Genomic DNA, 27,982 nt, shown 5'->3' with positions numbered 1-27,982 from the left:
GCCGTCGGGTATCTTCATGGGCCTCCAGCTGGGCCGCACAGGATAGGGCAATATCAGTTACCCGAAAGGTAATGCCCACGTCATTGGGTGTGTTGATCACATTTATGGATATCTGGTGAATCTTCTATATCTCACTCACCAGCACCGTGGCACCCACCTTCAGCTTGATGTGATGGATTATCTGTGGGAGGAGTTTTGCACTTGCACCATCTCTCGCAAGTCTCCTGTCTTTGCACCATACTTTATGAGGTTCATTTGTTCCCGCTGGGAAAATGCGAGGTTTGGCGATCTACTGGAAGATGCTCTCACATTGCCTCACAAACCCAAGGATCTCAAGGTCAAGCCCCATCCCTCTCTTCCTGGTGCTCCCACTGCTGAGCCCCCTGTTGAAGAGGACGAAGAAGACTCTGATGAGGAGTATATCCCTCCTGGATCTGACAGTGGTTGGTTTGCTCGCATTGAGGCCAAGCTTGCCAAGATTTTTTGTCTCAAGGCTGACATGAACAAGCGTCAATATCAAGCTCAGAGGGCAAGAAAAATGGATAGAAGGAACACCAAACTCATTATGCGCAAATTGGAGATTCCTGTTGAGAGCGGGTCAGAAGAGGTCATTACTCCTGAGGAACAGTGGTTGTCCAAGCATGGCAATGTGACATAATTTTAGCAGCTTGGGCTACCCGACCCTTCTCGTCGACAGCATGTTGATAGTGATGATGAGGAAAGTGAGCCTGAGCCCGCCGAGTCCGGAGACGATGATGAGACGGAAGCGTCCTCCAGTGGTGAGGAATCCGGTGATCCTTAAGCCTCCATGGGACGTTGTAGCATCGCTTCTTTTCTCCTTTTTGGTATTTCAATGCCAAAGGGGGAGAAGAAGGTCTATTAGGACTTGCACGAGATTTGCAAGGGCTGGGGCACAAGCATGTGCGTTTACCATTCTTTAAGAGCTTGTGTCCTCTTTATTATCATTTGTGCTTATGTTTGAACAATTTGTTGTTTTTCCTTGATGTTTAAAACTTTGTTCTATGTGTGGTGGCGAGACATAATATTGTGAGACATATTATTATGGATTTCGGAATTCTATATGGCTAAGATTGTCATTATGGATGGTATGATCTTTATATATCTCAACTTGACAATTGCTATATCTCACATTGATGCATGGTATGATCATGAGACATATGGCTTTCAAAATTATACATGGTTGACTTTATCATTATGGAAAGGTATGGTCACTATATCTCAACTTGTATATCTCTTTGTCTCATATTTGTCATATGTGATATATTTGCAAATTGTTTCCTATATGTTTATGTTGAGAGTACCTTGTACTAATGTATTCATTTGTATCCAAACACAAATTACCTATATGCACACATTTAGGGGGAGCTTCTCTATTTCTTCAAACAATATGCTATATGATGTCTATTGCTAAATCCCGGTATTGTCATCAAACACAAAAAAGAGGGAGATTGAAAGAACATTTTATGATCTCTAGGGTTTTGTGTGTTTGATAACAACACCGGTGATGATCTAACATGTTGCTAAATGTGTGACAAATAAGTAAATGGTCACCGCTGATAAAATCGATCGCCCAAAAAGGAAGAAAAGGGTTGAGCTGAAATTACACCAGGTCGGCACTGCCGGTAACAGGAGGCCGACACTGCCGGTGGTTGCACCCCGTCACTGCTGGTGGCTGCACTCCGGCACTGCCGACTGGACTCTTTTGACCAGCTACCCTAGGTTTTCTATAGGGCGGCACTGCCGGTGTCTGGAGGCCGGCACTGCCGCTGAATCATCCCCAACGGGCAGAAATGGTTGAGGGGTATTTAAGGAACCCTTCTCCTACCTTGGCAAGTTGCTCATACCCCAAGAGTTCATCCACCATTGTTGAGCCACAAGAAACACGAAAATCTTCAGATCTCCTCCCTCAACCACCCAAATCTCTTGAGCTTTGGAGAATCAAAGGAGAAGACCCCGATCTACATCTTCACCAAATCGATTTTCATTTCCCCCTCATTTGCTTGAGGACCCCTTTGCTAGTGTTCCATTTGGAAACCCTAGTTGTTTGTGGTTGATTGTTCTTCTTGTTGTTGTGTTATTAAAGATATTGGGAGCCTCCAATTTGGTTGTGGATGTGTGCCCCAAGAACCTTGTAAAGGCCCGATTTCCTCCTCGGGGAAATCCCTTAGTGGACAATTGAGCTAGGCCTTTGTGGCGTTGCTCACTGGAGAATAGGGTGAGGCCTTCGTGGCGTTGGTTAGGCCTTTGTAGTGACCACACACCTCCAAACGTAGATGTACTTCCTCTCAAAAGGAACGAACTACAGGAATCATCCATGTGTCTCCGAGTGCTCCACTCTCGGTTACCTCTATCCTTGATTGCACTATTATATCTTGTCTAGCTATATCTTGCTTAGTTGTGTACCTTGTTATCTAGGGAAATTCACATAGTTGCATATCTAGAGAATTTACCTTTGTGTCAAGCCTAAATTGAAAAAGAACTAAAAATTGGGTAGCACCTAATCACCCCCTCTCTAGGTGTGGCATACGATCCTTTCAACCGGGCCGTCCGCGGAGACGCAAACATGGCCCAAATATGCGGCACGTTTGCGTCTCCGCGGACGCTGCACGGTAGCGCCGAGCGTCCGCTCGCTTCTCCCACGGGACCGCCTGGCAGTGACCCTGGCTCGAGCCGACGCGAATGTTAGCACAACAATTGTCGGGAAGTGCAATCACCGGAGTGGCAACCGCGTCGATCGATACGCGAACCGCCGGAATGGAGCGCGAACCGCCGCGGAAGAGCAACCGCAACCCTCTTAGGTATCTGCGCCACCATTAATTCCCACTCAATAAGACCCCCGTGTCTGCACTAAATCTCCAACCGGCGCGCGCCATTGATCTCTACGACTGAGCCATGAGCAAACTTTCTTTGCCATCGGGCGCTGATAGCGAGGGGAAGCTGCCGGGATGGCGCCATTGGTGGGATAGAGCTGCCACGCCGAGAGGCTCTAGCTCCCCGCCGACGGACGACCATGAGGAGGAGGGAGAGACCGTCGCAGACGATGGCCAGGATGAGGAGGGGGACGCTATTGCCGACGACGACCAGGATGAGGGGGGACGCCGTTGCCGACAACGACCAAGACAAGGAGGAGGAAAAGGAAGAGGGTGAAGATGCAAGGTGGAGATGGCTGGAGGCGGAGGAGGCGACCGAGGAGGCTGCGGCGCAAAGAAGGAGGCAAGGGCCCGGGCGAGAGCGAAGGTGCCGGTGTAGCATGCGTTCACTGACGATGACGAAGACAGCAATGACTACTTGTCGGAGGGGGACACATGCTCGTCAGACACGTCGACTGGCACTAGCTCTTTCGAAGAGGTGACCAACAGGAAGCGCCTCCATGAAGAAGAAGAAGACGCATGAAGCGCCTCCGTGAAGAAAAAGTAGCTAGTTTAAAAGTTAATTTGGATATATTTTTTCACAGTTTATATGTTTAATTTGTTTTAACATGTTGCACTAACTAGTTTAAAAATCCATTTCTACCTAGAAATACCATGGTGAAGATTTTTTCTCTCTACCTAGAAATAGAGAACATGCCATCTCGCCACACGAAATGCGTCGGCCCGCTGGGGTTGCCCCCGATGCAAACGTACAATCTTGGCCTGGCGACCATTTCAGCGTCCGTGAGCCGACGCTAACAAACGCAGTGGGTAGCTACGCCCACATCGTGCGGGAGATCACCGAGTCGAGGAGGGAGTTTGCTGAACTCGTGTTTCGCTATGAAGGAAGAAGAACAAATAAGGAGGCTCATAATTTGGCTAGAAGCGTAGTATATGCCGACCAAGGTCGTAGTGTTTGGTCTTTCAATCCGCCTGATGGTTGTGGTATTCCTGTATCTGTTACGGATTAATAAAGGCGGATAATTTTCTCAAAAAAAAAAAAAAAAACGCAGTGGGTCGATTTTGGTGTCCGATTTACGTCGTCCCGTTGCTTCAAAACGGGTCAATAGCCACCCGGTTTACCAGGCTGGAAGTCCACGCCTTTAGCAGGCCGGCCTGGAGAAATTGGGCTCTCGGTTCCGAACTTTCCTGGCTCCATTCGGAAGCTGTGAGAAGCCGGATCCGAGGAGTTTCGTGAAACCGGTGAGTCCGCCCTATCCTCTTCCTCTCGCGAGTCCTGACCTACCCCCAATCCGGACCAATGCGGCTCTGAGCTGCCGCCGTGCCCTACCTCAGCGTCTCCGCCGGCGCCTCCCCCAACCCCTCCGCCGCCCCCCTACTACCTCCCACCGCCTCTCACGCGGCGTCGCTTCGCCGTCACCGCTCCCGTTGTACCTCGTCGCGTCCCCGCCGTCTCAACCCCATCCGCGACTTTCGCCATCGGTTCTGAGGTATGAGCACCCTTTTTCCACCAGTACTTAGTTAAACCCTACCGACCTCCGGCATCACGCCGGCGCGTGACTGCCACCAATACTCTAAGATTTAGTCATCCGTCCACCACTGGGTTCTTCCATGTTATAAGGGTTTGCTGAATTAGTTGGGCATACTTTGGTTAAAGGTTTACGGCTACCCTCCGCTGTTTCTCCTACTACCTCATAACCCCAGTGAGATGTGATTTTGCCTACTGTTAGTTGCAACTGCTCTAGGCTAGGCTAATAGAATTTTTTTATCCATGCAGATTGTGTCCAAGGTTCTCTTTGCACACGATGCTGTCCTGTCAAGGAGTAGCTACCGGGGCTGCAAATTCTCAGCTATTCGGTTTCCCTGCCGCGAGCCGCTATGGTTATCCTTCAAGATCATCAGTTCGTTCTAAACCAGGCTTTCTGAAACTACAGCCGCCTGCACTTCATGACAAGAAAATCCTCCCTCTGAGAGGTACTGAATTCGTTCTTACGTATACTTTACTCAAGCATAACGCTGTGGCAGTACCCTTAGTTCCTGAGCGATTTGTGAAGGGGTTTCTCTTATCCACAACATAATGCACTATTTATATTTGTCAGTTGCATAAATGTCTGGAACTCTGGATATGATTGGATGTAAACATATTGTGCTTAACTGATTAATTGTACCTTTCACTTGGTTGGTCAAGATTTCTAGGCTTTCATGAGTAAACATAGGCTTCGAGATATTTCGAAATATCATTCTGCAGTATTTCTTTTTCTAATTTAGGTTTTACTGAAGCTCTTGAACGCTTGTTAGAAGTAGCAAGTTTGTGATGGAAGCTCTAAGTTAATTTTCAAGTTCTTATGATTTTTATGGCACAATAAGGATTGTGTGATCCAATAGGCTCACCGGATTAGATGTTATTGATAGAGTATATCAGGCCATAGCTTTATTGTTATGTTACTTCCTAATATCCAATGTGCTTCATAGTCCCTGTGTTGATGTTTCTCTATCGATAAGGAGGATTATAGATTTGGGAGCATTAATTTGTTAGTGAGAGCAAATGCTTACTACAATGTTTGCACAATTTACAGTTTGTCAATGTAGCGTTGGCACTACACCTTATCCTCAGTCTTTTTTTACATATCCCTTGTAAATAACCTTTTTAGTTATTTATATAAATTCCTTCCATCGGAGTTTCTCCTACGGTTCGGGTAAAAAACCATTAGACTTGAAAGCAAGAAAAGTTTCTAGCCTAGTACAGTTATATCATGCAGTATAGTGAACAAAATTCTACATAATACATGCATTGACAATATCTAGGTTGCTGATCATGTCACGTCGATTGTCGTTATATCATGAAACTATAAGCAGAATATTTCATAATAACTTTGTTCTAATGAATATTCTGAAATTTAAGTTGTAGTTCAATTATACAAATGTTAGTTATTGTGAATGCAACTTCCAAACGATAGAGCGTTCGCGCTTTCCTGAACAGTACATGATATGTGCTAATGTTACTTGTTACTTTATTAATTTACGAAACTGAATTATATCAAGCCATAATCTGTATTATGCCAAAATGTTCTTGGATAGTTGGTACTCAATTTAAGCTTTAATATGTGACCTTACAAGGCATTTCTTACTTTCAGCATGTGTTGATATTTCTGCTCGTGCCGTATCTTCCTCCTTCCTGAAGTATGATTCTGTAAAGGGCACCAATCCCATCAAGCCATTGACATCAAGCCGCAACTTGCACCCAGGAACTCAATTTCGCTGTCAAGCATCTTTAGCGTCATTCAGCTACCCTGAGTTAACTTCTAAACCAAAATGGTGGTGGAGGACCCTGGCATGTGTACCTTATCTTCTGCCACTGCACAATATGTGGTCGCACGCAGATGCTGTGTACCAGCTTCATCCATACTTGCAACAGTTTAGTCTGTTTTATGCCTTCATTGACACAATGGCACTAGTCCCTGGATGGCTATTTCTGATGATCTTCATGACTGTCTACTTCTTTGTGGTGCGACGGAAGTGGTCTCCACACTTTCTGCGGTATCACATCATATTGGCTATTCTTCTCGACACTGGCTCTCAAGCTTTGGCGACCATGTGCAACTGGAATCCGAGCATTGTTTTTCAGGGTAAACCAATGGCATATTTCTGGATGACACTGGCCTTCATTCAGATATTCACGGTCCTCGAGTGTATGAGGTGTGCGCTTGCAGGAGTGTATCCTAATGTTCCATTCATATCCCACACGGCATTCATCCATTCTGATCTGAACCTGTTCAGGTAATCGACTAGTGCAGTGTGTTGAAAATGTAAGAGGGCCTAAGGAACTGTGTGTGTGTGTGTGTGCGTGAGTCAGAACTTAGTTGAGGGTGTAAAATGGTTGGGAAATGCATTTTGGGACAGAAAACAGGAAGGCAAGGATATGCCAACATGGGTAATCACAGTAGCTTCTGAGCACTGTGCAGTGATGTTGGCAGTGCAATAACTGCATATTTTCTAAAGTTTCAGGGAACACCTGACTTGAATTTTGTTGGCTTGTTTGAAAATGGCAAGCAGTTTGAGAGGATGTTTAATTTGACAATTAACGCTGTCTCTCCGAAAGGCTATTCTGTGTCTTATCGTGTTTTGTTTCAGTGTTGGAGACATTTGAACTACTCCCTCCATCCCACGAAGGTTGTCTAAGTTTTGTTAAAATTTGGATGTACCTAATGCTACTTAGTGTCTTGATACATCTAAATTTTAAAAAAAATCTCAGACAGCCTTCATGGGACGGAGGGGGAAAGTTTCACTTTTCATCATTAGCATGTTATGTTGATGACTAATGCGTTTGTTTGAATACCTTGGTAAATGACCTGCCTGCACTTAGTAAAGTACAGGTGAAGATGTAGATGCTGAGAAACAGACTAGTGTCTTCCTCATCTGATGCAACTTTTGTAGGACACGGGATATGTTGATGTTATTTTGAAGTGGAACAGATATGAGGTACAGAATAGTCCATTAATCTGGACCATAAATCAGGAGATTGAATAAATTGAGTTATCTGATGGGTTTCTAAATTGAAAAAAATCTCAGACAACCTTCATGAGACGGAGGGAGAAAGTTCCACTTTTCATCATTAGCATGTTATGTTGATGACTAATGCGTTTGTTTGAATACCTTGGTAAATGACCTGCCTGCACTTAATAGAGTAAAGTACAGGTGAAGATGTAGATGCTGAGAAACAGACTAGTGTCTTCCTCACCTGATGCAAGTTTTGTAGGACACGGGATATGTTGATGTTATTTTGAAGTGGAACAGATATGAGGTACAGAATAGTCCATTAATCTGGCCCATAAATCAGGAGATTGAATAAATTGAGTTATCTGATGGGTTTCCTCACGTGGCATCTCATATTCAGGAATGTAACAATATACTACTTTGTTGAGAAATTCAGCTCAACCAAACGAGATCTCATAATCCACAACAATACGCATACGATGTTTTTTTTTCCTTTTCTTTTAGCCGATCCACTTACGAAGCTTAGGGCACCTCACCATATAACATCCTTCGATAGCAGTGTTAATACAACTCTGAAGAGCAAATACCCGCAAGTACAGGATGCAATATTGCAAAATCATCTTCCCACTTGGCGGCTGCAATGTGCTGGAACAGTAAAGTCAATTTCATTTTGCCTAGATACTCTCGTCCTGCTATGGCTACAATTTTAAGAAAACATCTAAAAAATATGTATGCAAAGAATAAATCTGATTGTGGTAACTCTCCAATAAGTACTAACCCTAATAACATTTCAACAACTTCGCATTCCTAGTCTCAGTCCTTAGACTTTCTGGCCAAGCTCAGACTGAGACAACAGCATGCTGTGCTTCTGTATTTTCTCACTGATTGGTATGTAAACCTGCCGCTCTTTACCTCCTGGTTTGGATGACGCATTCCCATACCAAATCATGCCAATCACAGCCAGGGTCATGCCAACCGCGACATGGAAATTAAGTCCCTCTTTTCCGAATAAGAAAAAGCCCAGTGTCAACACAAGAATAGTCTTCATGTGACCTAGAACTTGAAACGACACAGCTGTGAATCTTCCGATGCATATGAACTGGCTTAGATTGGTACCGACAGCAATTATGCACGACAATACAATGAAGAACTGAAAAAAACAAGTGGAAAAAGAATCATTAGCTCCAGTTTATCCAGGTAAAAATACTTTAGATCAAACAAATTTCAACTGTTACAGACCCAAACGATGTATAGCATGTGTATACCATAGAATTTCAAGTAACCAGAGAACCTCATATGTGTAAGAAGCATCTCCATGAAACAGACATATTGGACCTACATGCTTCTGCATTTTGCCATACTGTAGTGAGACATCTAGAAGTTTCAAAGGGCATTTCATGGTAGCTTACAGATTTAAGTTGGTCGATCTGTGTTGATATATGCTTAAGCTTTTTTCCTTATGATCTCTTGACTTCACAACAACTAAGAAAAAATAATATGCACAGAGGGTATGCATATTGAAAGAGTCATTTTTGGTACTAGACACAAGATTGTAGTTGAGATGATACAAGACCAGAAAAACATAAAGCAATACCCCATAAGCCACTTCTAAGGTCTATTATCTGTATCACATTCCACACTAAATCAAAGTTCTTGGAATAAACCCAGCAGATAAATGCTCATAGTAACAGGTTATACTGATCCCCTGATGATCATCAATGTAGAGCTCAAATGGAACAAACAATATAACAAATGTATTAAAAGCTAAAATAACTAGGAATGATAAAAATAAGTTTCTGAATGCAACAAATTTCTAAAGACATAAGAGAACTGATTCAGAATAAAGCACCACATACCGTAACTACCATGGTATAATTAAAAGTATCAACTCTTTTGTTTGTCAGCCAAAAGTCCACAAAAGGACCAAATATTAACAATGACGCTGCCTGAGCAGGAGCAATATGACCCAAGAGGTTGAATGAGCCAAGCGAGTACTTCCGCTGAAGGTGATGAACATACTGCGACAAAAAATGGAGGGCAATTAAAGCACACATCACATTAGGACGTGCACTCCTAAGGCAAAAATTCAAGTATTCATGATACTCACATGCTGTTGTAGTGCAGTGCTCCAGACTGCTACTATTGCAGCTATTAGCCCTTGAGAGTTCACACTAACATCAGTTACCGTACATACAGCAACACCGCCTAGGACGAGCATTATACTGAGCTTCGTATCTCTCGAGTAACGGACTTTGTCAAACAGAATTTCTAGAAAGCACAAAACTGGAATAATACACAACTTGGCAATCTGAAAAAGCAGAATGTGCAATTTAGTATATGCATTGCATTCTAACATTGAACATCAAAGATCTTGGTTACTCTCTTCACCTGATAAAATCCAACAGAGTTCCACATCAAGCTAACATTCATCCCAACAATTGATAGATTTGCAAAGACGACAAATTTTACTAGTTCTGGCAATGGTAGGTAGGATGGCTGAATATATCCCAACCATTTCATTACTGATGTCATCAAGGTAGTGGTTGCAAAATGCAGCCCAGTTAATGTTGTAGCTGTGCAAGCAAACCATAGCACACACAACATTAGTAGAAGAAATCTGATAAGCTAGCTGCATAATCATAGTTTAATTATAGCAAGTGATCAGACGCGTGAAGGAAGTTGAAGATTTGAGCATGTTCTCACCAAAACTAAAGCCGTGTGTGGCCATTAAGGCCTTGTTGACCATGATTATACCAACAGATGTCACAACATTGAACATCCATGCTCCAGCATCTAATGCTGCTTTTCTCTCTGCCTTGCTTCCTGGTGCCACACCCATACTTTCTTGTCATGTAGGGTCTAATCCAATTTTCTAAGTATCAGAGAGTGCACCTTGAGTAGAAATTACAATCAATGGATCAGAGAGATTACTACATGAGTATAAGTACAAGTCCGCATTCCAAAACAATCTTAGTCAGTATCCCAAAATAATCTTAAGGTCACAAAGTTTGTATTGGAAGATTTGTTAATATTAGTATATAAGAGTTCCAGACATTGGTGGGTATGAAAGGGAGTTCAAGAATGGATGCACTAATTCTGATGTTAAGTTTCATAAGCCGGGACTGGAGATACAAAATTCAAGCATCAAATAATTCTAGATAAGGTAAATACATGGCATCAGTACAAATTAGCGCCAGCAATACATTCAAGATTCCATATCCTATTGTAGCTGGATCTGTCACTTTGTAGCTTTATAATCTCAAAGGCATCTTCATTTTTTTTTTTTTTTTTTTTTTTTTTGAAACGGAGGCAAAAGCTTTGCCTCATCTATTAATTAAGAAGAGGGTGTCCAGTTTTTAGGAGAAAACTGGGCGAAAACCTACAGCGACAGGATCAAACCCACACAAACAATACACCCACAACCAAACCTAACAAAGTCGCACCCACTCTAGCCAACACAAGAACAACACAGCCAACACAAGAACAACGCAAGGAAGACCCACTAAAAGAACATGATAACTCGAAAAGAGTCCAACGATCAATCAGTTGCCGAAGCTTTTCTTGCTACGGCTCTGTTCCTTCTTTTGCCCCTAATAGATACTCTCTTGAGAGACTTCTCCACCTTCCTGATCATATTCTCCGAAGCCTTTCCCGCCAAGACGCAGTCAATATCCTTGCCATATCCAGGGCTAGCCGCTTCTAAACTAGCGAGTAAGCCGCACAGCTCTTTAGCAAAAAGAGCATCAGAGCTAGCAGCGAACACTCCTCCACTGTCCAAAGAGGCGAGGGACTGGCAAGGCTCCGACTGCGGTGGCGAGGGCGTCGTAGTCACCGCCAAGGCCTTCAAAGAGCCCAACACCAACGGAAGCACCACAGAAGAATCCTCACACAACCCATGTAGCTCTGGCGTGATCTGCAACATCGGATCCAAGATCCCATCAATGCCCTTGCTCTTAGAGGGAGCCGACACAACAAGCTGCGGTGACTGACAGGGGCTGCCACGAGGAGAGAAACTACTGTAGAGATGTTCTTCATCAACCACAAATGACTTCTGCATAGCGGAATCAAGCGGTAGCGAATCCTGCATGGTGGCAAGCTCCTGCCCACCAGAAGAACATGCCTCTGTCGGCTCCAAACAATTACCAACGCGTGCCAACAACAACTTGAGACTTGCCACCTCTTCACGAAGGGGGCGAGACACCTCCTCAACGCGGTCAGCAACCAACTGGGTAAGCTCCATGCGCAGCAAAGCAAACTGACACTGAAAGCGCGAGTCTAAATTGGCGTTGACATTGAACTCCTCACAACACCTTGGAGCGGGCATTGGCGGTGATGTTGCAGGCGAGGACGAGCGGCACACGACCTCAGCCCAACTCTGAGACTCTGAGGTACGACGAGGCTGAGCGGTCGGAGAGTGGCTCCTCTGGCAAGGAGCATGTGCATCCGAAGAACGAGTACGAGTGTCCGGAGAGCGAGAACGAGCGGCTGGAAAGCGCGCACGGCAGAATCGCTCCCGATGACCAGGTTGACGACAACGGATGCACATGAAGGGCGCACGGCATGCGCTAACCTGGTGGTCACGCTCGAGACACCGAAAGCATCTCCCACGAGCCCAACGCTTGAAGGCGAGACTACGCTCGAGGCCATCCTTCCGATGCAAAGACGATGGCTCGCGGCCCGGGCGGCCGCCCCGACCCACCTGTACCCAATCCTCCTCGTCACCAAGAGCATCAACAACAACATCAGAGAGGCGTTCGCAGGGCTCTGCTAGCGCCTCCTCATCATGGCGCACATTAGCGATGGCACAAACCGAGCCAGAAACAATGCCTTTGGTGGAGGCCAACGGCGACCGCTCAGCCAACTCTTCATCGTCTTCGTCTTCGTCCATGTCGGAGCTCAAAGAGCTTGGGGCCAGAAGCGCATCACTAGCAGGGCCACCCGAGGCAACCGGCGACAGCGATAAGGACCCAAGCCCCTCGACCAACACAGCAGGGTCGCATAGCAGCCCGCTGGGAAGGCGAGGACCAGTTGGAGGATCGGCCGCCAACACGGACCTATGGCGGAGGCGAGGACGAGGCGAGGCCATGCCAGCGAGGAGCGGCTTCGTGGCGGAGCAAATTTTCCTCGTCAGTCTGGCGTCGTCTTCAAGCGAAGCAGCAACGGGGACGGTCGGCGATGTCGAACTTGAGGCCAGCTCGGTCGTAGGCTGAAGCGGCGCCAACTCGGCCATGGGCGAGACGAGGACGAACTCCACCGACGAAGCAGCCGAGGGACAACAACGCGGCTGCAAAGCTTGCTCTGCAGGAGCCGATGGCGCTGCTGGAGGAAGAAGCGTTGACTCTGCAGCTTCATCACAGCTGGAGCTAGGAGCTGGGGCCAGCACGGCCGCCGGCGCAACACGAGATCCCGGGCGCTGGGTCGCCGTCGCCGGCCCAGGGGGTGGGCGGGCGCGAGTCCTAGCCATCCGGCCTCGATTGGACGGGTCAGACCTGCGGTGGGCGAGCGCGGCCGCGGCAAGCTGGACGGCGGCGGCCGGAGGAGCCGGAGAGGCCACGGCCACGGAGTTGAGCCCGAACAGCTCGACGCCCATGCGGCAGGCACGACTGCGCGACCCGGGCGACAACGGCGTCCGGCCTTGGGAGGGGTGGACAGAGGAGACCAAGGAGGCTCCGGATCCGGTCGGAGCAGAGGCAGAGGAGGCCGGAGCTAGGAGATCAAGGCGACGGCGCGCCGACCCTGGACGCGGCCATGCTCGCGCGAGCTGCCCCCTTCCTTAGCCTGTCATCGGAATTGAAAATGATATGTTCTCAAAGGCATCTTCATGACTTCAAGCAGGGCTAAAAATATGAACTACACAAATGCATGCATAAAGGACAAATAAATCTGGGAGCTTAATTCAATATCTGTTGCAACCTAGGCATTAATGCGCAAGGCAGACAAATTCGAGACCACAGAGGAATAAATACAAAATCATCCTTTTTTTCCTTAGTAGAGTTGATCAAATTTAAGTAATTTTTCTACAACCTACTGATTTCTAAAAATACAAGTTAGCGATAAATGAAGAAACTTCCTTTTACAAATGACTTTTAAGTTAACAGGCCAATGGTGCATTACCCAAGGAACATGCGCAATCAAGACCTAAAACAGGGCATGGTGGTTCAGTTCAAACCCCTAGTTTCCCTTGGAAGATGAACTGCTACTAGTTTCGTCATCTACAAAAGAAATAAACCCATTTCCGGGCAGATCTCCGTTCGACACATGTCCAGTACAGGAGAGGTGGAGGACCGACCGCGGCTTAGAGACAAGAATTCCTTCAGTTAGAGTTGATCAAATTCATGTAGTTTGTCTAAAGCTACTGGTTTCTAAATATACGAAGTTAGTGGCAAATGACAAAAGTTCCTAATATAAATGGCATTTAAGTTTAACAGGTCGATGGTGCATTGCCCAACAAACACACGGAATCAGAACCTAAAACACGGCATGGCGGTTCAGTTGAAACCCCAGTTTCTCATGGAAGATGAACTACTGCCAGTAATTCACTAGGCAGCAAACAAATCCGCACCGAAATAGTGGATCCGAGTGTCCATTCCAGAAAGAAAGTTAGGGTTCGTCACCTACAGAAGAAATCAATCCATTTCCGGGTAGATTTCCGCCTCAGCGCCTGTCCAGTAGAGGAGCGGCGGCTTTGAGACAAGAATTCCTTGGAAGTGGCGCGCTAGGGTGGAAGGAGGCCGGTGTGTTCAGGGGAGGAATTCACGACGGTGGCCTAGGGGAGAGGGAAAGGACGAAGGAAGAGAACGAAGGCTGGAGGAGTGAGGATCTGAGCGAAGGATTTTCCTGTACGAACGTGGATGCAAAAGGAGAAAACTTGTGGGTCCTTTTTACGAGTTCGATTTCGCTAATCATCCGTCTAATGTGAATTTGTGTATTAGAAGAATTTTAAAAACGGAGTACATTGTGTAGCAAGGCTAAAAAAGTACTTTTTTTTCGATAAAGGGAATATATTAATATCAGGAAGATACCAATTACACCCAGCCTCTGCAACAACGCACCACCCTAATGACACTACGGATGCACACAGCCAAAAAAAGGAAAAGAAAACTAAGAAACAAAAGTCCCGCTACAGTATCTCGGGCCTAACAACAACAATACATCCACCGCCAAGGCAACACCTGAATTACAGACTCTCCAAAAACGACGCCTCCAAGAAGGGAACAGTGCTCAAACACCGTCGTCGCCCGATCAAAGATCTTAGGTTTTCACCCTGAAGATAGTCCCCGCTCTCAAAACAATGCCTCCACCAAGGCCATTGCCAAGCACAACCAGTTAAGGCCAGACATTGGGTTTTCACCCTGAAAGGTAGGACTCTGCGCTTCACTTGTGTTGTCGCCCCCACTTTCATACCGCTGATGTGAAGCCCGGAACACCAAGCAAGTCTCTCAACAGCGCGGAGACTTGAACCTCCCTTAGCTAGTCCTCCCCTCTGGCCTTCATGAAATTCTCTTCTTCCGACTTTCATCATGGATCCATAGTCACTTGATGGCAACACGGAAAAAGAGCTTCGCGCCGCTCCCTCCGAACCAATCGGTCGGAATAAAAGCATGGGTGCGCACGACCGAATACCTCCGAACCAGCAAACTCCGTGCAAAGCACCGTTACATTCGCCGGCGGAGCCTTCCGGAACTCAACCCTCCGGCCGGATCACGAGTCCAGAGCCTCCGGTAGATCCTCCTCTTCACGCAAGAGAGGCCCTAGGACCGCCGCCTTTATACAAGTAGGACCCCCACGTCGGCGACCATCCCGGGCTGGCCAATCCAGCCCTCCACCGGCGACACCATCGTCGGCTTCCATGCTCCTCCATCTCGCCGCCGGATCGCGGTGATAGATCAAAAGATCATCCACCACCAACCGCAGGCCGACCCTCTCCGGCGCAGAAGAGAGCCACCTCCTCCGTCAAACCCAAGGCTGCTGCCCCAGGCGCCCTCGTGACGCGGAAGAAGCCCGAGATCGCCTCCACGCACCGACTAGAGGTGGGGGGGGGGGGAGGGCATGGCGCAGACCGAGGGCCTGGCCGCCGCCCACCACCAGCCCCTATCGGTGTGCTGCGGGTGGAAGCCTACGGGAGGGGAGCGGGGATCGCAGCGCAAGAGCCGCCGTCGCCCCATCACCATCCGCACCGGCCGCCGCCGCGAGCGTCGAGGAAGGGAGAGCCCATCCGCCGTCCCCCATGCCGGCGAGGAAAGGCCCCGTCGGGGCCACGCCGCGAGGGTCTTTGCCCCGGCGGCGCTACCGGTGGCGGCGGCGGCGGTGGCTAGGGTTGGGGAGGGGTCGGGAGAGGAGAGGTTGGGGAGAGGAGAGGTTGGGAAGGGAGAGGCTAAAAGAAGAGAAACCAAAAAGAAAACAATGGAAGGCTAACATTTGTTAATCTTTAAGGCTTAGTGAACATCATCAACAGGAGGCCGAGCGTGGAGAGGCAACCGACCAAGTGTTGTGGCACCCACGAGCATCCAAAAGCCTGGCTTCGGCGAGGATGTTTTGCGCAAAATCTTGCCGGCTAAATTTGATGTTTCGGAAGATGATATTGTTGCGCGATCTCCAGGTCCTCCAAATAGTTAGTGGAACGTTAGATTTGATGTTTTTTTGAAGCGAGGGTTCTGCATTGGAAGATGTGGCATCAAACTAAGTTTTAAAGTCTTCATCTGTCGTTGGCATACACATGAGGATGATGATCTGGACACATCATGCCAGATCAGTTGGAAGAAAGAACATTGCATTAATAGGTGCAAGATGTATTCATATTCTTGGTCACAGAGGACACAAGTGTCGTCATCGGTCAATCCATGAAGCGTCCCTCTTTCATTACCTCATCAATGATGCAGAGGCTAGGATTAGTCTCTTTTTTGAGAAAAGAAAGAGATCACAATAGTACTAGGATAAATGGTAACGATGAAATGACAAGGTAGGAACGGATGTAACCATGTAGATAGAGGTGATGCCCGGTTTAAAAGGAATAGTCGTGGAACCGAGGAGAAGATTGAAACCCTGGCATAGGGCAGCAGAAGGTAGTGTCCTGGCGAACTAATACATTTATGGGTGCAAGCGCAACTAAGAACATTGTGGTAGGTCGTGTGCACATAGGCACGTACTCATCATGTGTAAGTACGCCTCACCGGCGCTAGGCTTGTCTTCATAGATTCGCACTACGAACCTAACTGAAACACATACATATGTCTCATACACCATAGCCATTCGATCTTTCAAATTCTAACCAAAATTTGGCAACATCTCTCTTTTCATTTAGGAAAATGCCCTACATGCAATATAGTTCAATTTCACAAGATGAGTTTTCATAATCGTTTCCATCACAAGAAGAGCTTGCTCGATTAAGAAAGTGGATGTATATATAACCTACTCACCCATTTTAAGTTCTTAGTACCTAGAGTTGAGTTCTTGTTATTTTTAAAAAGGGCTTCCCTACCTCATTCTTAAAAAATAATGTTTCCATCACATAGAAAATATATATTTTATAACACATTGTTTTAAAAAAAACCCACCTTAGATAACAATGTTTCACCACACGCCATGTTGTGGATATGATAACTAGATATACCACAACACGATCTCGATTCCAGCAGGTCCGGGTGGTCCACAGATGATGGTGAGGCCAATGACCCATCCGGATGACCGAGTTGCCGAAAAACCAAGGTGGAGGATTCCAGCACGGATAGAAGTAGTCGGATCTGGCCCATGATAAAGATCGGTCGGATCAAGTGCATGGCAAGATAATTTAGCGTAGCTTAGACCTAGTTGTATCTGATTGGATCTCTACAATTGTAACCCCAGATACGGCCGTCTTTATAAGCCGGATCCTATGAGTTCAAGAGATACAACTCAACTTGTTGTAATCGCGCACTTGTTGATTGATAATTTCAGACAAGCGTAGGACCTCGTCGCCGTCGTGAGGTTTTCGACGCTAGGTAACTCGTGTGTCCCCGTTCCGGTGACTCCTCGCCTAATGACCCCCCCCCCCCCCTCTCTCTCCCCTCTGTGACTTACCCTTCACCGGAGTACCGTCAAATACGCTGCGATATACGCTGCAACCAGCCAGCGCAAGTTTGGACTTCAAATTAACACGCTGCAACCAGCCAGCGCAAGTTTGGACTTCAAACAGGTTGTGCCGCAGTTTCAATGACAACTCCACAGAGAAATACGAGCTTTGGTAGCATATATAGATCTGTCTGCAGAGCTTAAGATTAGGCATCAACTCAATTTGGAAGCGCAAGCTGATGACAACTGAGCCGTGACTCTTGAAGTTAAGCCAATCACCTTCTTCACATTACAATCTCAGAGGAAGCGTGAGCTGTCTGGCAGGGCAACCACATGACATGAACCACCAGAGTACATGGCAGATCTTTTCTTGTGGACAAAATACAGCATAACTCGGTAGCCGTGATAGAAGCTGTTCACCGGCTCATAGCCCCACCTGCCGCTTTCTTCCCAAAAATGTGCACATCTGAACTAATGGAGCATGCGCTGGTTATATTCTAGCTCCTCACTATCTTTCACGTGCAAAGCACCTCACAGCTTACTACCTCGGTAGGGCCTCCCTAGGGCAATACGGAGTATAACTCGATTGCAATCGCTCATCAGCCACTGTGTTGTGCCACTGAATGAAAGATCAGCTGATTGCATCTATTACCTAGACTGACAACAGGTTCGTATTTTTCCAAAATTTTAAATAGCAGGGCTATATTGCGATCCTTTAGCGGGCTAATTCACTAGGCGCACCTTTTCGAAAGACTATAGCTAGGCTATAACTAGGCTATAAACGGCTATTTAAAACTATGATTTTTTTCTGAAACGAGCTCGAGACGTTTGGTGCGGAGCTTACTTCACCAGACCCACCATCCACTCTGCACTACACGGAGTAGTAACATTATGCTTTGTTTTCCCTCGAAAGAAAAAAATATGCTTATCTTCCATCAAAGATGTTACATCCTTTTCTCACAGATCGATGCAACCTCCATTGGATGATAAATGCAGAACAATTTGATCTTTACTTCATTTTTCAGGATCTTTTGCATATGTTAAGGTCCACATCCAAGCATCAAACAAAGATTGTAGCGGTGATGATAATACAGTTAGTCGGTGCTTATGAACATAGTACATGACTTGGTCGGTTTATACATATTCTGGCTGTGCTTTGACACTGAATGAAAGATCAGCTAATTGCATCCACTACCGATACTGACGACAGGTTCGTATTTTGCTTTCTGAAGCGAGCTAGCTCAAGATAGGTTTGGTGCGGAGATTACTTCACAAGACCCACCATCCACTCTGCACTACACACAGTAGCAACATTATGCTAATCTTTTCTGGCTTTCCCTGAAAAGAAAAATTGTGCTTATCTTCGATCCAAGATGTTACATCCTAACCCGCAGATGGATGCGATCCTCCAATGGGATGATAAATGCAGAACAATTTAATCTTTATTACTCATTCCGATCCATAAAAAGTGTCGTAGGCTTAATTTATTTTTGACTAAAAAAATGAACTAAAACCACAACACTTTTTATGGATTGGATGGAGTACTTATTTTTTTTCAGGGTCTTTTGCATATGTTAATGTCCACATCCAAGCATCAAACAAAGATTGTACCAGTGATGATCAAACAGTTAGTTGGTCAAAAAATGAACTAAAGCAACTACATCTTTTATGAACCAGAGAGAGTACTTATTTTTTCAGGATCTTTTGCATATGTTAATGTCCACATCCAAGCATCAAACAAACATTGTAGCAGTGATGATCAAACAGTTAGTTGGTGGTTATAAACATAGTACGGGGTACAGGACTTGATCGGTTTATACATATTCTGGCTGCCTTTCCGTACCATCATACCGAACACATGACCTTTTGTCTTTGTTTGTAGATTTATATATAGAGTTCTTTTACGGTGCAATTTACTAGTCCATATGATGTGCTTACCTAATTCCTGGAAAGAACGTTGTGCCCCACACTTGATTTATGAGTTTTCTTGCTTTCTTGACAGTCTAATAGCTTACGCCATGTACGTACGGTTCAGTGATTTCTTCTTAAACATCGAAAGCTGACAGCATCTTTTGACCAAATTGTGTCAATCAGCCTAGCATCCACGAGGTGCATTCCACGTTTGATCCGCCATGAAAAGAACTAGCCAATATGCTATTGGGATAGGTAGTTCAGATTGCTCGTCATGTTGTAGGCCGCAACAAGAATGTACTACTACTCATAGTATAGCCAAAGAACAGAGGTATCAGGGAAAATAAAGCTCCGGAAGAAGCACATACTTCCTTTCCGGTGGGGTCGTGCGGCGGGACAGAACTTAACAGCCCAACCGCTTGAGTTGGGAGGATTTGGGTTTGAGATCGACACCATGCCTTCTTCCGCTCGATCCATCGCCTCGCTGAAAGAGCCACTCGCTCTTTCCCCCAATCGCTCTGACGCCTCAACGCGCCGACCAAACTCCCTGCAGCTCCACCTTATTGCCAACAAAATCATGGCTTGGAGATAGAGCCGCGGGTGAGCGAGATCGATCGTGCTACCTGGTTATCTCCGTCTTCCTGTTCTGCATGCCAGCAAAATGCTGTTCTGTTTACAGAGAGGAGCAATGAACACCTGTGGTGTAGTGCCATAAGCTGCTTATCCAGGTTGGTGCTGGAATATCTGCCACCTCTTTTTTAAAGAACTGAATATCTATTACCTCTGGTTGTATTGATCTTCCGGCAATTTTTCTGCTACCTTGTTCGTCCTTGAATTCTGTGACTTCATTGTTTTTTCTAGCTCCCCACTATTAACTCTAGGTGATACAATCCGCGATTTATACCTTTCCTTTTTTTTCACTGATATGTAGTAACTGTAATGAACAAAATATATGATCGATGAAGACACACAGAGGATATATGGTTTTTCCAATATCTGAACATATTTTTGGTACAGTCGACAACATATGTAAAAAAAAACAGTCAGTACAAAATAGTACTTCCTCCCATCAACAATAAGTTTCTTATATTATACTACAATTGAAATGAGTGTAAAATGCAGTATACAAAAATGACATCAAATCATATCCAATCGGGATAGTGTTGAAAAGATCACGCAAAAACAAACGTAATTATGTTAGTACTTCTTTTAAATCATGGTGCTCTGCTTGAGTGCACCCATCTTTTGATATTCTAAAGTACATACATAATAGATTGACATCATTTTTTCTCTTTCCGAACAATACAACAAAAATGAACCCAAAATATTGAATATGAACACACACGCACACACACACACAAATGTAGAAATTGTGCACTAATGTCGGCGATGTTTATGGTACCAAAAGGCTTTTCTAACATGTGTGGTATTGATGTGGCATATAGTTGGTATCATATTATATATTTCTTGATTTGGGACGAGGGTGCGGCACATGTGTGGGTGGGGGGAAGAGGGAACTGAGTGCTAAAGTTTACTAATAGTTTACACGTGTAAAATTGGACACTTTTTTCTTACAAAATGAATATCAATTTTGGTACAATGTTGTGATTTCTATGATACAAAATATGTTTCAGTTTACCACCTTGGGAGCAAAACACTCGCATAACATGTGGTGAAAAGACACAGACTTCCAGCGCTTAAGAAAATAAACTGAAGCTACAAGCAATTGCAATGTTGAGAAATAAATAAAAATATACAACAAGTCCTGCTGTTTTTGTCAAAAATAATTCTTGAAATGTTGTGTTGTATTTATCAAGCGCAAAAGCATGCAAATCCACCTATAATGAAATAAATAAAAATATACAACAAAGTCCTGCTGTTTTTGTCAAAAATAATTCTTGAAATGTTGATTTGTATTTATCAAGCGCAAAAGCATGCAAATCCACCTATAATGAGGCACGCCAAACTTGCTGTGATAATTTAGTTATGCCATTTCATATGCATAGGAAGCGTAAATAACTCCATCAATGAACTTTGAAAAATATGCTTCCTCCGGTTTTTCTTTAATTGACTCGATTTTTTTTCTAAACTCCCGTCTAAGCAGCTTCCATTGTCCATGCCGTTATGGATTTTTGTCTAACGGGGGTAAACTTGCCCCAGGGGAGTCGTGGCTCCAGCTTCATAAACTTACACATGATTGGACTCTTGTGACTGTTCTTGATACCTTTCACATTTAGCAACATAAGTGGTATTATTTTTAACAATCAATGCCATATATATTTGTAGTAGCAAATATGACATGCTAGAGATATAGTATGAGTTATCTCTAGCAATTACAAAATAATGTCTAAGAAAGGAGAAAATCTTCGAGGTATTTAAACTCTTCTTTTTCCATGACACAATCTGGTACTTTTATGAAAGCCCCCGAAGGTAGATATACTGAATCAAAAACCTCAAAATACCAACAAAGGTTTTTCTATAATTTTAATTTAAGCTGCAATGCCAAAGGGCTAGGCGCAGACACAACACTTAAAGTAATCAATCAATATCGGCAGGAGTACCAACACCAGTATGCTAGGAAACAACAACCAAACAGTGGGAAGCCGAGAATACGAATCACCCTTATCGATGACGTAGTAAGCGGGATAAACATTGCAAGGACAAATCTCATCGCAACAACCATAAAAAAAGATCCAAGATCGACCTGACGAACAAAGATCTGAAGGTTCATACCTAGAAAATTCTAATCTTCCAACACCATTATTGACGTCTAGAAAAAGATCTTGCCATCGAACGAAAAATCGAAGATCACTTATTGTAGATGATGCCATCTCCGAAGCGGATGCCAAAAATAGATGGCTACCAAATACTTAGAAATCACTACTTCTATTAAAAACTCCACGTATAGATGAGTTTTTCCCATCCTCTCGATACTGGCGAGGCCGGCGAGAAGAGGCGTAACCGGCCTTTAGTAAGGCAGCGGAGGTGGAGGCAACGCTAGGGTTAGAGGGGGAGCTAGGTTATGCCTGCAATGCAAGTGGTATTCAGCTCATACCAGCGTTTGGATGGCCGGCAAATTGAAATTTGGAAACATCTTTCGATTCCAAACGGTATTCGCCTACACTGCAGTGCACCCCCACCATTCTCGTTTCCGAGCTCTGGCCCTTGGATTTGGCCTGCCTCCCCTTCTGTCTTCCACCGAGCGGTGTACACGACCGCACGGCACGAGTAGGACCGCCGCCGGCGCCGCCGGCCTCCACCACCACCCGGAGATCCCGGTCGACTACCGCCACCGACCCCCGATGCCGCGTCCTCTAGTTCCTTGCCGACCGCCGCCGCCGGATCCCCACCACCACATCCTCCAGTTCTCTCTGTCGGCCGCCGCCGCCGGTTCCTTATCGTCACATATTCCAGTTCTCAACCGCCGGCCGCCACCGGTTCCCCGCCACCACCGCCAGACCATCACAGCTCTATCTCTTCTTCCCCATGGACAAAGCGACCTCCCTCGCAGAATCGATCTATGCGCGCCACTCCGGCGAGCTCAAGATTTGTGGCTGCGGACAAAGGAGGCGTGTAGCAGTACCACAGGTGGAGCCATGGAAGCAGGCCGGAAGATATAGCGATGAAGGTGAGCCCAGTACTGTATGATTTCCCCGTCAAGTATTCTGTGCGCTACCAAACAAGTTTTGGAATTGGAGTGTGGTTCATTTCTACAGTATACCGCAGATTCTATAGCAACCAAACGTCCAAATTGGTATCCTAGCTCATTTCCGTTTCAGCATTGATTTGGTTTTGGATACTTTAAAGCTAGTGCAATTTTCTCATAAATTAGTCTGTTGGATACTTTAAAGCTTTTTGCACCGAAAAATAAAACATTCAGACCATAATGATATACTCGGAAGCAACATCTCCCAATAAAGTGGAGTTATATAAATCAACATGCTACTCGAATTATCTAAGCAATTACATGAAAAATATTCAAAATAATGGTATATCGTGTGGAGGGGAGATTCAAGCAATTCGGTCCTTTTTGCGCTTATAGCAAATGCGTTTAATAAGTCAATGGTTCTTCAACGTAGGATTATGAAATATAGAAATTTAAAAAATCAGTATTAGAATTTCATGGCACGGTACTGAATCCTACGTGAAATTTAAAAGATATACAAAAGTTGGAGAAGAAGCATTTTTATTACAAGAAGAAGCAATTAAACATGTGGCTTTTTAGAAGACTCAATGATACAAATGCACTTTTTGTTACATCCAATCATGTGCTATATTTCTTAGAGTGTACCAAAAATTGTAAAAGAAGCATTTTTGGATACCACCGCTATTTCTTGTAGCACGGTATTTTAAATATCGGATGTAAACGATGACCTTTAAACTTCGCAATAAAATTGGGTGCTTATATATTAGCGGGAGAGGGGAGTAAGAGAGACACACAATGCATTGAGTACTTTCAAATGAATTTTTCCATTAGGTTAGTTCTCATGTTTGTTTCTGCCAAAACTTGTAGGAAAAATAAATCCCATCCTATGAAAATTCCTTTGGTGCAATCTACGATCCAAATGGTAGAAATAGAGAGCTTCTCCTAAACTGCAATCATCCTTTTTTTTTCGAAATTTCTTTGATCCATTGATTCAGTTATTCTAACTGTTAAACATGTAGGAGTAGTTTCACTTGTTATAAATAAACAATGTGGTACTCTGCTATTTATTTTCAGGCTGAGACTAGTGATATATGCTAAGAGGACCGTTACTCTCATAAAAACTGTTGGCGATTCATCTCAAGGCATATAAGAACAATGGCTGAAATGGAAGATGCTCTGAGATCCTGCATGGAGCAGCTGCTCATTGCGAGAGAGGAGCGGGAGCAAATCATCCTGGAAGCAGCCAGCGAGATATCCTCCCAGCAAAAGAAAGTGTGGGATCTGCAGCGCGCTCTCGAGGTTGCGAACAAGAAGGCCGAGAAGCTGGCCGCCGAAAATAATAACTTCTGCAAGGCCATCGACGCCAAGGACAAGCTGGCCAGGGAGCTCAGGGAGTCCAAGGCAGCCTTGGACGAGCAGCTCACCGGCGCGACGGCGAAGCTCGAGGCAGCGCGGAAGCAGAGCGCATCGCTGCATTACGAGGCACGCATGCTGCAGAAGGAGCTGGAGGTGAGGAGCCAGGAGCGGGAGTATGACCTCAAGTCCGTGGACGCCGCCCGCGTGCAGCACGCGGAGAGCCTGAAGAAGATCGCGCACCTGGAAGCCGAGTGCCAGCGGCTGCGCGCCATGGTCCGGAAGCGGCTCCCCGGTCCAGCAGCCGTGGCAAAGATGAGAGACGAGGTCGAGCAGCAGCAGCCACCCAGGGCCGGTGCCAGCCCGAGGAGGCAGCGTTCCGCGACGCCGCCGATGTCGCCGCGATCCGTGACGCCGATGTCACGGCGCGCTCCTGATCTGCCTGACCAGAGCCACGCCGTCAGGCTGCGCGCGATCGAGGACGAGAACAACGCGCTGAAGCGGGTGCTGGCAACGAGGGACACGGAGCTGCAGTTCGCACGGATGAAGTTCGCGGACGAGGCCTGCAAGCTCTCGGCGGTGCAGAGGCAGCTGAAGGAGCTGACTGAGGAGAGCAAGCGTCTGACCGATGCAAATGTAAAGACCGAGTCATGGGCCTCTGCTTTGGTCTCTGAACTGGATCACTTCAGGGCTGGGAAGCAGGGACATGGAGCTTCATCCGTCATCGTGTCTGAGATGAGCTTGCTTGATGATTTCGCTGAGATTGAGAAGCTGGAGATGGCATCAGGTGATCATCAAACGTCCGGACAGAACAAGGCGGATTCGGGATCGATTGTGTCAGAGAAGAACGACAAATTTCTTGATCAAAATGGCGGTGTCACCAAATTTCCTGATCAAAATGGTCATCCTGATTGGGTTCAGGATGTTTGGGAACTCGTAAAACGAAAGCAGGAAGCAAGTGGAGAAAGCATTGGCATCATTCTTGAGGAAATCAGACGTGCATTGGACCAGAGTCCTGATCATACCAAAGGAAATACTTCTGATGAACTGCATGACCGGGCCAAGATAGAAAAAATGGTGAGCAATCTTGCTGAAAAAATAAACGCCATGATCCGCTTTTCCGTAGAAGACAATGCTGCAAAATGTGGGCTGTCGTCGTTGCATGACAAGCCTGAATTCATTGCTCGCCTCGAGTACCTGGTTCATGTCTGTCACGATGTTCTCCATGAGAAGGCCAAGCTTGAAATTTTCATTGATGAGGTTTGCCTGGTACTAGACTATATAGCGGGCCAGTACTTTTCAAACCAAGTTGGACCGAAGGATGATAACATAAAGAATTCTGATGGAGACGAGTCATCAAGTACAGTAAACACAAATGGTGAACATGGAATGCAGAGTGCAACATCAGCAGCAGCACTAGACATCCAAACAGAAGCACATCAAGAACCAATTCAATTGGCAGGCCAGCTACCTGAAAATATCGAAGAGAGACAGCTTAATGAAGAACTTGCTATAGTGCTACATAAAGATTATGATATGGAACCAGGGAGGAAGTCATCATACTATAAGATAGAAAGGTAACTAACCTTTTTTTTCTGTATATTTTAAAAATGTATCGAGTAACAATTTCTGCATAGCTAAAATCAATTATTCTCAATTATGATATTGATTCTCTGTAAAGCAGTCCCACTGACGATGGAACAGAAAATTTGGCACAAGAGGGAAAACAGCTACCAACAGTACGTTCGCATGTTGCTCCTTTTTTTCACAGTAAATAGCAACTATACCTGATGTGGCCATTTCACAATTTCACAATTTTCTAATTTTATTTATATGTTTATTCCACCATTTTCCGTGTTCACCTCTATGACCATCATTCCATCAGGAATGAAATTTAACGTATTTGTGTTTCATGTAGAACTCAGAGATATCTGCAGCAGCTCACAAGCTTGCAGAGTGCCAGGAAACCATCACAAATCTGAGTAAACAGCTGCATGCTCTCCAGACTCCCCCAAATTCAGGCATTATAGATATCTCAATGTTCAGCCCGAGACCAAGCTCGGCTGACTACAAGCCCCAGTCACTTGGAAGCATCCTTGCTGATGAGGCGACCAGCACAGCTGAGGGTACCATCCCTCCCACGCCAAAACAAGTGCACACCAAGAAGGAACAATGCGATCCTGACACTGCAGCACTAAGGAGCATGGCACAAGAGCAGGTTGTTGACGCCGACGGCGAGGCATCGGCGCAAGCTGTTGTTCAGCCAGTGATCCTGGAGCTGCGCCGTGATGATACTCCAACTGATCCTAGGAAGAAGAAGCGGGGTCCGAGCTTGCTGGGCAGGATGATCTTCAGGAAGAGAGTGGAAGGCAGCTCCTCCTAGTCTGTTTTGACCTGGTGGTGAACACACTGGCTAGTATATCACTAGCATGCGACCAGCACTTTGGAGCTCTGCGCTCGTGCTCCTAGGTTGCATCCTTTTTGGCCACATGTTCCATTGCGGAGTCTGAACTCTGAAGACCGGTGTTGAGAAAAATTCTGCCACATTTGTGCATCATTTTGTTTAACATGAACATGTTTCGCCTTTGTGTATTTATGGAATCCGTTGTCGTGTAAATGTTTATTTAATGAAGTGTTTTTTTTTTTCAGACTGTACTCTATATTTTACTCTCTACTAGTTGTGATATCGTGATAACATTTATCCCCTTAAAGAATCATGATGAGACTCCTGCTGATCCTAGGAAGAAGAAGCGGGGTCCGAGTTTACTGGGCAGGATGATCTTCAGGAAGAGAGTGGAAGCAAGCTCCTCCTAGACTGTGTTCGTGTGAGTGTGCGATCTGGCTAGGAAGCACCACTAGCATGCGGCCAGCACTTCGGAGCTGTGGGATCCTGCTCCTAGGCCAGCTGTTCCATTGCATAATCTGAAGACTGGTGTTGAGAGAAATTCTGGTGCACTCGTTTTCGTTCGACATGAACATGTTTTCCATTTGGGCATTTATGGAATCCGTTGTCATGTAAATGTATGTTTAACAAACGAAATATAATTATTTTCAGAGTATACTCTATAATTCGCTCTCTAGTTGTGATATCGTGACAACACTAATTCACTCAGAAAATTTGCGACATTTTGCCCGGAAGTTCAGTTTTGGCTCCAGGTGCATATGCTCCCTTTACAAGATAGACACATTTTAAAATGTTAAAAAATTATTCGAGTATATCTCCACATTATTTTGGCCCTCGTAAAGAAGGCAAAACATTCCCCTTCTGAAAAGCCTTACTCTAGCACCAAATTTTGTTTTTTATACAGGTCAGGGAACACAAACAATGTGCTTCTTTAACAACTTTTCCCATAAAGAAGCCTTTTCAGCCATGGTTGAGATATATCACTGTCGGCGTCGGTATTTGGATGCAAATGCATTTCAAGATTCTTTAGGCGCGGCATGGTGTCTGCCCCAAGAAGGATCGCTGTCACGTGCAGGTGATTCTCTGACTTTCATTACTTAAAGCAGTGGCATACATAATGCCAAGATCATGTCGTTGGTGATACATACTAATCATGCAGCATATCATAATTAACCACCCCGGCCAGCTGATGTCACAAAAGAAGTGGAACCTAATTGACCTAGACCTCAGATCTCG

The 27,982-nt window shown here is 45.5% G+C and overlaps 3 protein-coding genes across 4 annotated transcripts; 2 read left to right on the top strand and 1 right to left on the bottom strand.

The window, feature by feature from the left end:
- Nucleotides 1–4,147: 4,147 nt before the first annotated feature.
- LOC124692614 (protein TIC 20-I, chloroplastic-like) lies at nucleotides 4,148–6,790 on the top strand. The gene is made up of 3 exons (XM_047226023.1): nucleotides 4,148–4,381; nucleotides 4,669–4,865; nucleotides 6,026–6,790. The coding sequence occupies exons 2-3, from the start codon at nucleotides 4,697–4,699 to the stop codon at nucleotides 6,670–6,672; spliced, it is 816 nt and encodes a 271-aa protein (XP_047081979.1). The 5' UTR covers nucleotides 4,148–4,381; nucleotides 4,669–4,696; the 3' UTR covers nucleotides 6,673–6,790.
- A 1,201-nt stretch (nucleotides 6,791–7,991) lies between these two features.
- LOC124692613 (UDP-rhamnose/UDP-galactose transporter 6-like) lies at nucleotides 7,992–14,068 on the bottom strand. The gene is made up of 6 exons (XM_047226022.1): nucleotides 14,004–14,068; nucleotides 10,089–10,277; nucleotides 9,774–9,958; nucleotides 9,493–9,693; nucleotides 9,242–9,403; nucleotides 7,992–8,535 (listed from the first exon to the last, which is right to left on the bottom strand). The coding sequence occupies exons 2-6, from the start codon at nucleotides 10,222–10,224 to the stop codon at nucleotides 8,206–8,208; spliced, it is 1,014 nt and encodes a 337-aa protein (XP_047081978.1). The 5' UTR covers nucleotides 10,225–10,277; nucleotides 14,004–14,068; the 3' UTR covers nucleotides 7,992–8,205.
- Nucleotides 14,069–19,825: 5,757 nt separating this feature from the next.
- Nucleotides 19,826–26,986, top strand: LOC124692612 (filament-like plant protein 7). 2 transcript variants are annotated; one of them, XM_047226021.1, is made up of 4 exons: nucleotides 19,826–20,071; nucleotides 24,064–25,919; nucleotides 26,027–26,081; nucleotides 26,261–26,986. In XM_047226021.1, exons 2-4 carry the CDS (start codon nucleotides 24,145–24,147, stop codon nucleotides 26,723–26,725), a joined length of 2,295 nt encoding a protein of 764 aa, XP_047081977.1. In that variant the 5' UTR covers nucleotides 19,826–20,071; nucleotides 24,064–24,144; the 3' UTR covers nucleotides 26,726–26,986. The 2 variants fall into 2 exon arrangements, with proteins under 2 accessions (XP_047081977.1, XP_047081976.1); XM_047226020.1 differs by having other exon boundaries at nucleotides 26,024–26,081.
- The last annotated feature ends 996 nt before the right edge of the window (nucleotides 26,987–27,982 follow it).

Source organism: Lolium rigidum, chromosome 2 (assembly GCF_022539505.1).
Source record: "Lolium rigidum isolate FL_2022 chromosome 2, APGP_CSIRO_Lrig_0.1, whole genome shotgun sequence".
Classification (NCBI taxonomy): Eukaryota; Viridiplantae; Streptophyta; class Magnoliopsida; order Poales; family Poaceae; genus Lolium; species Lolium rigidum.
This window is presented reverse-complemented; position numbering and strand designations above follow the sequence as displayed.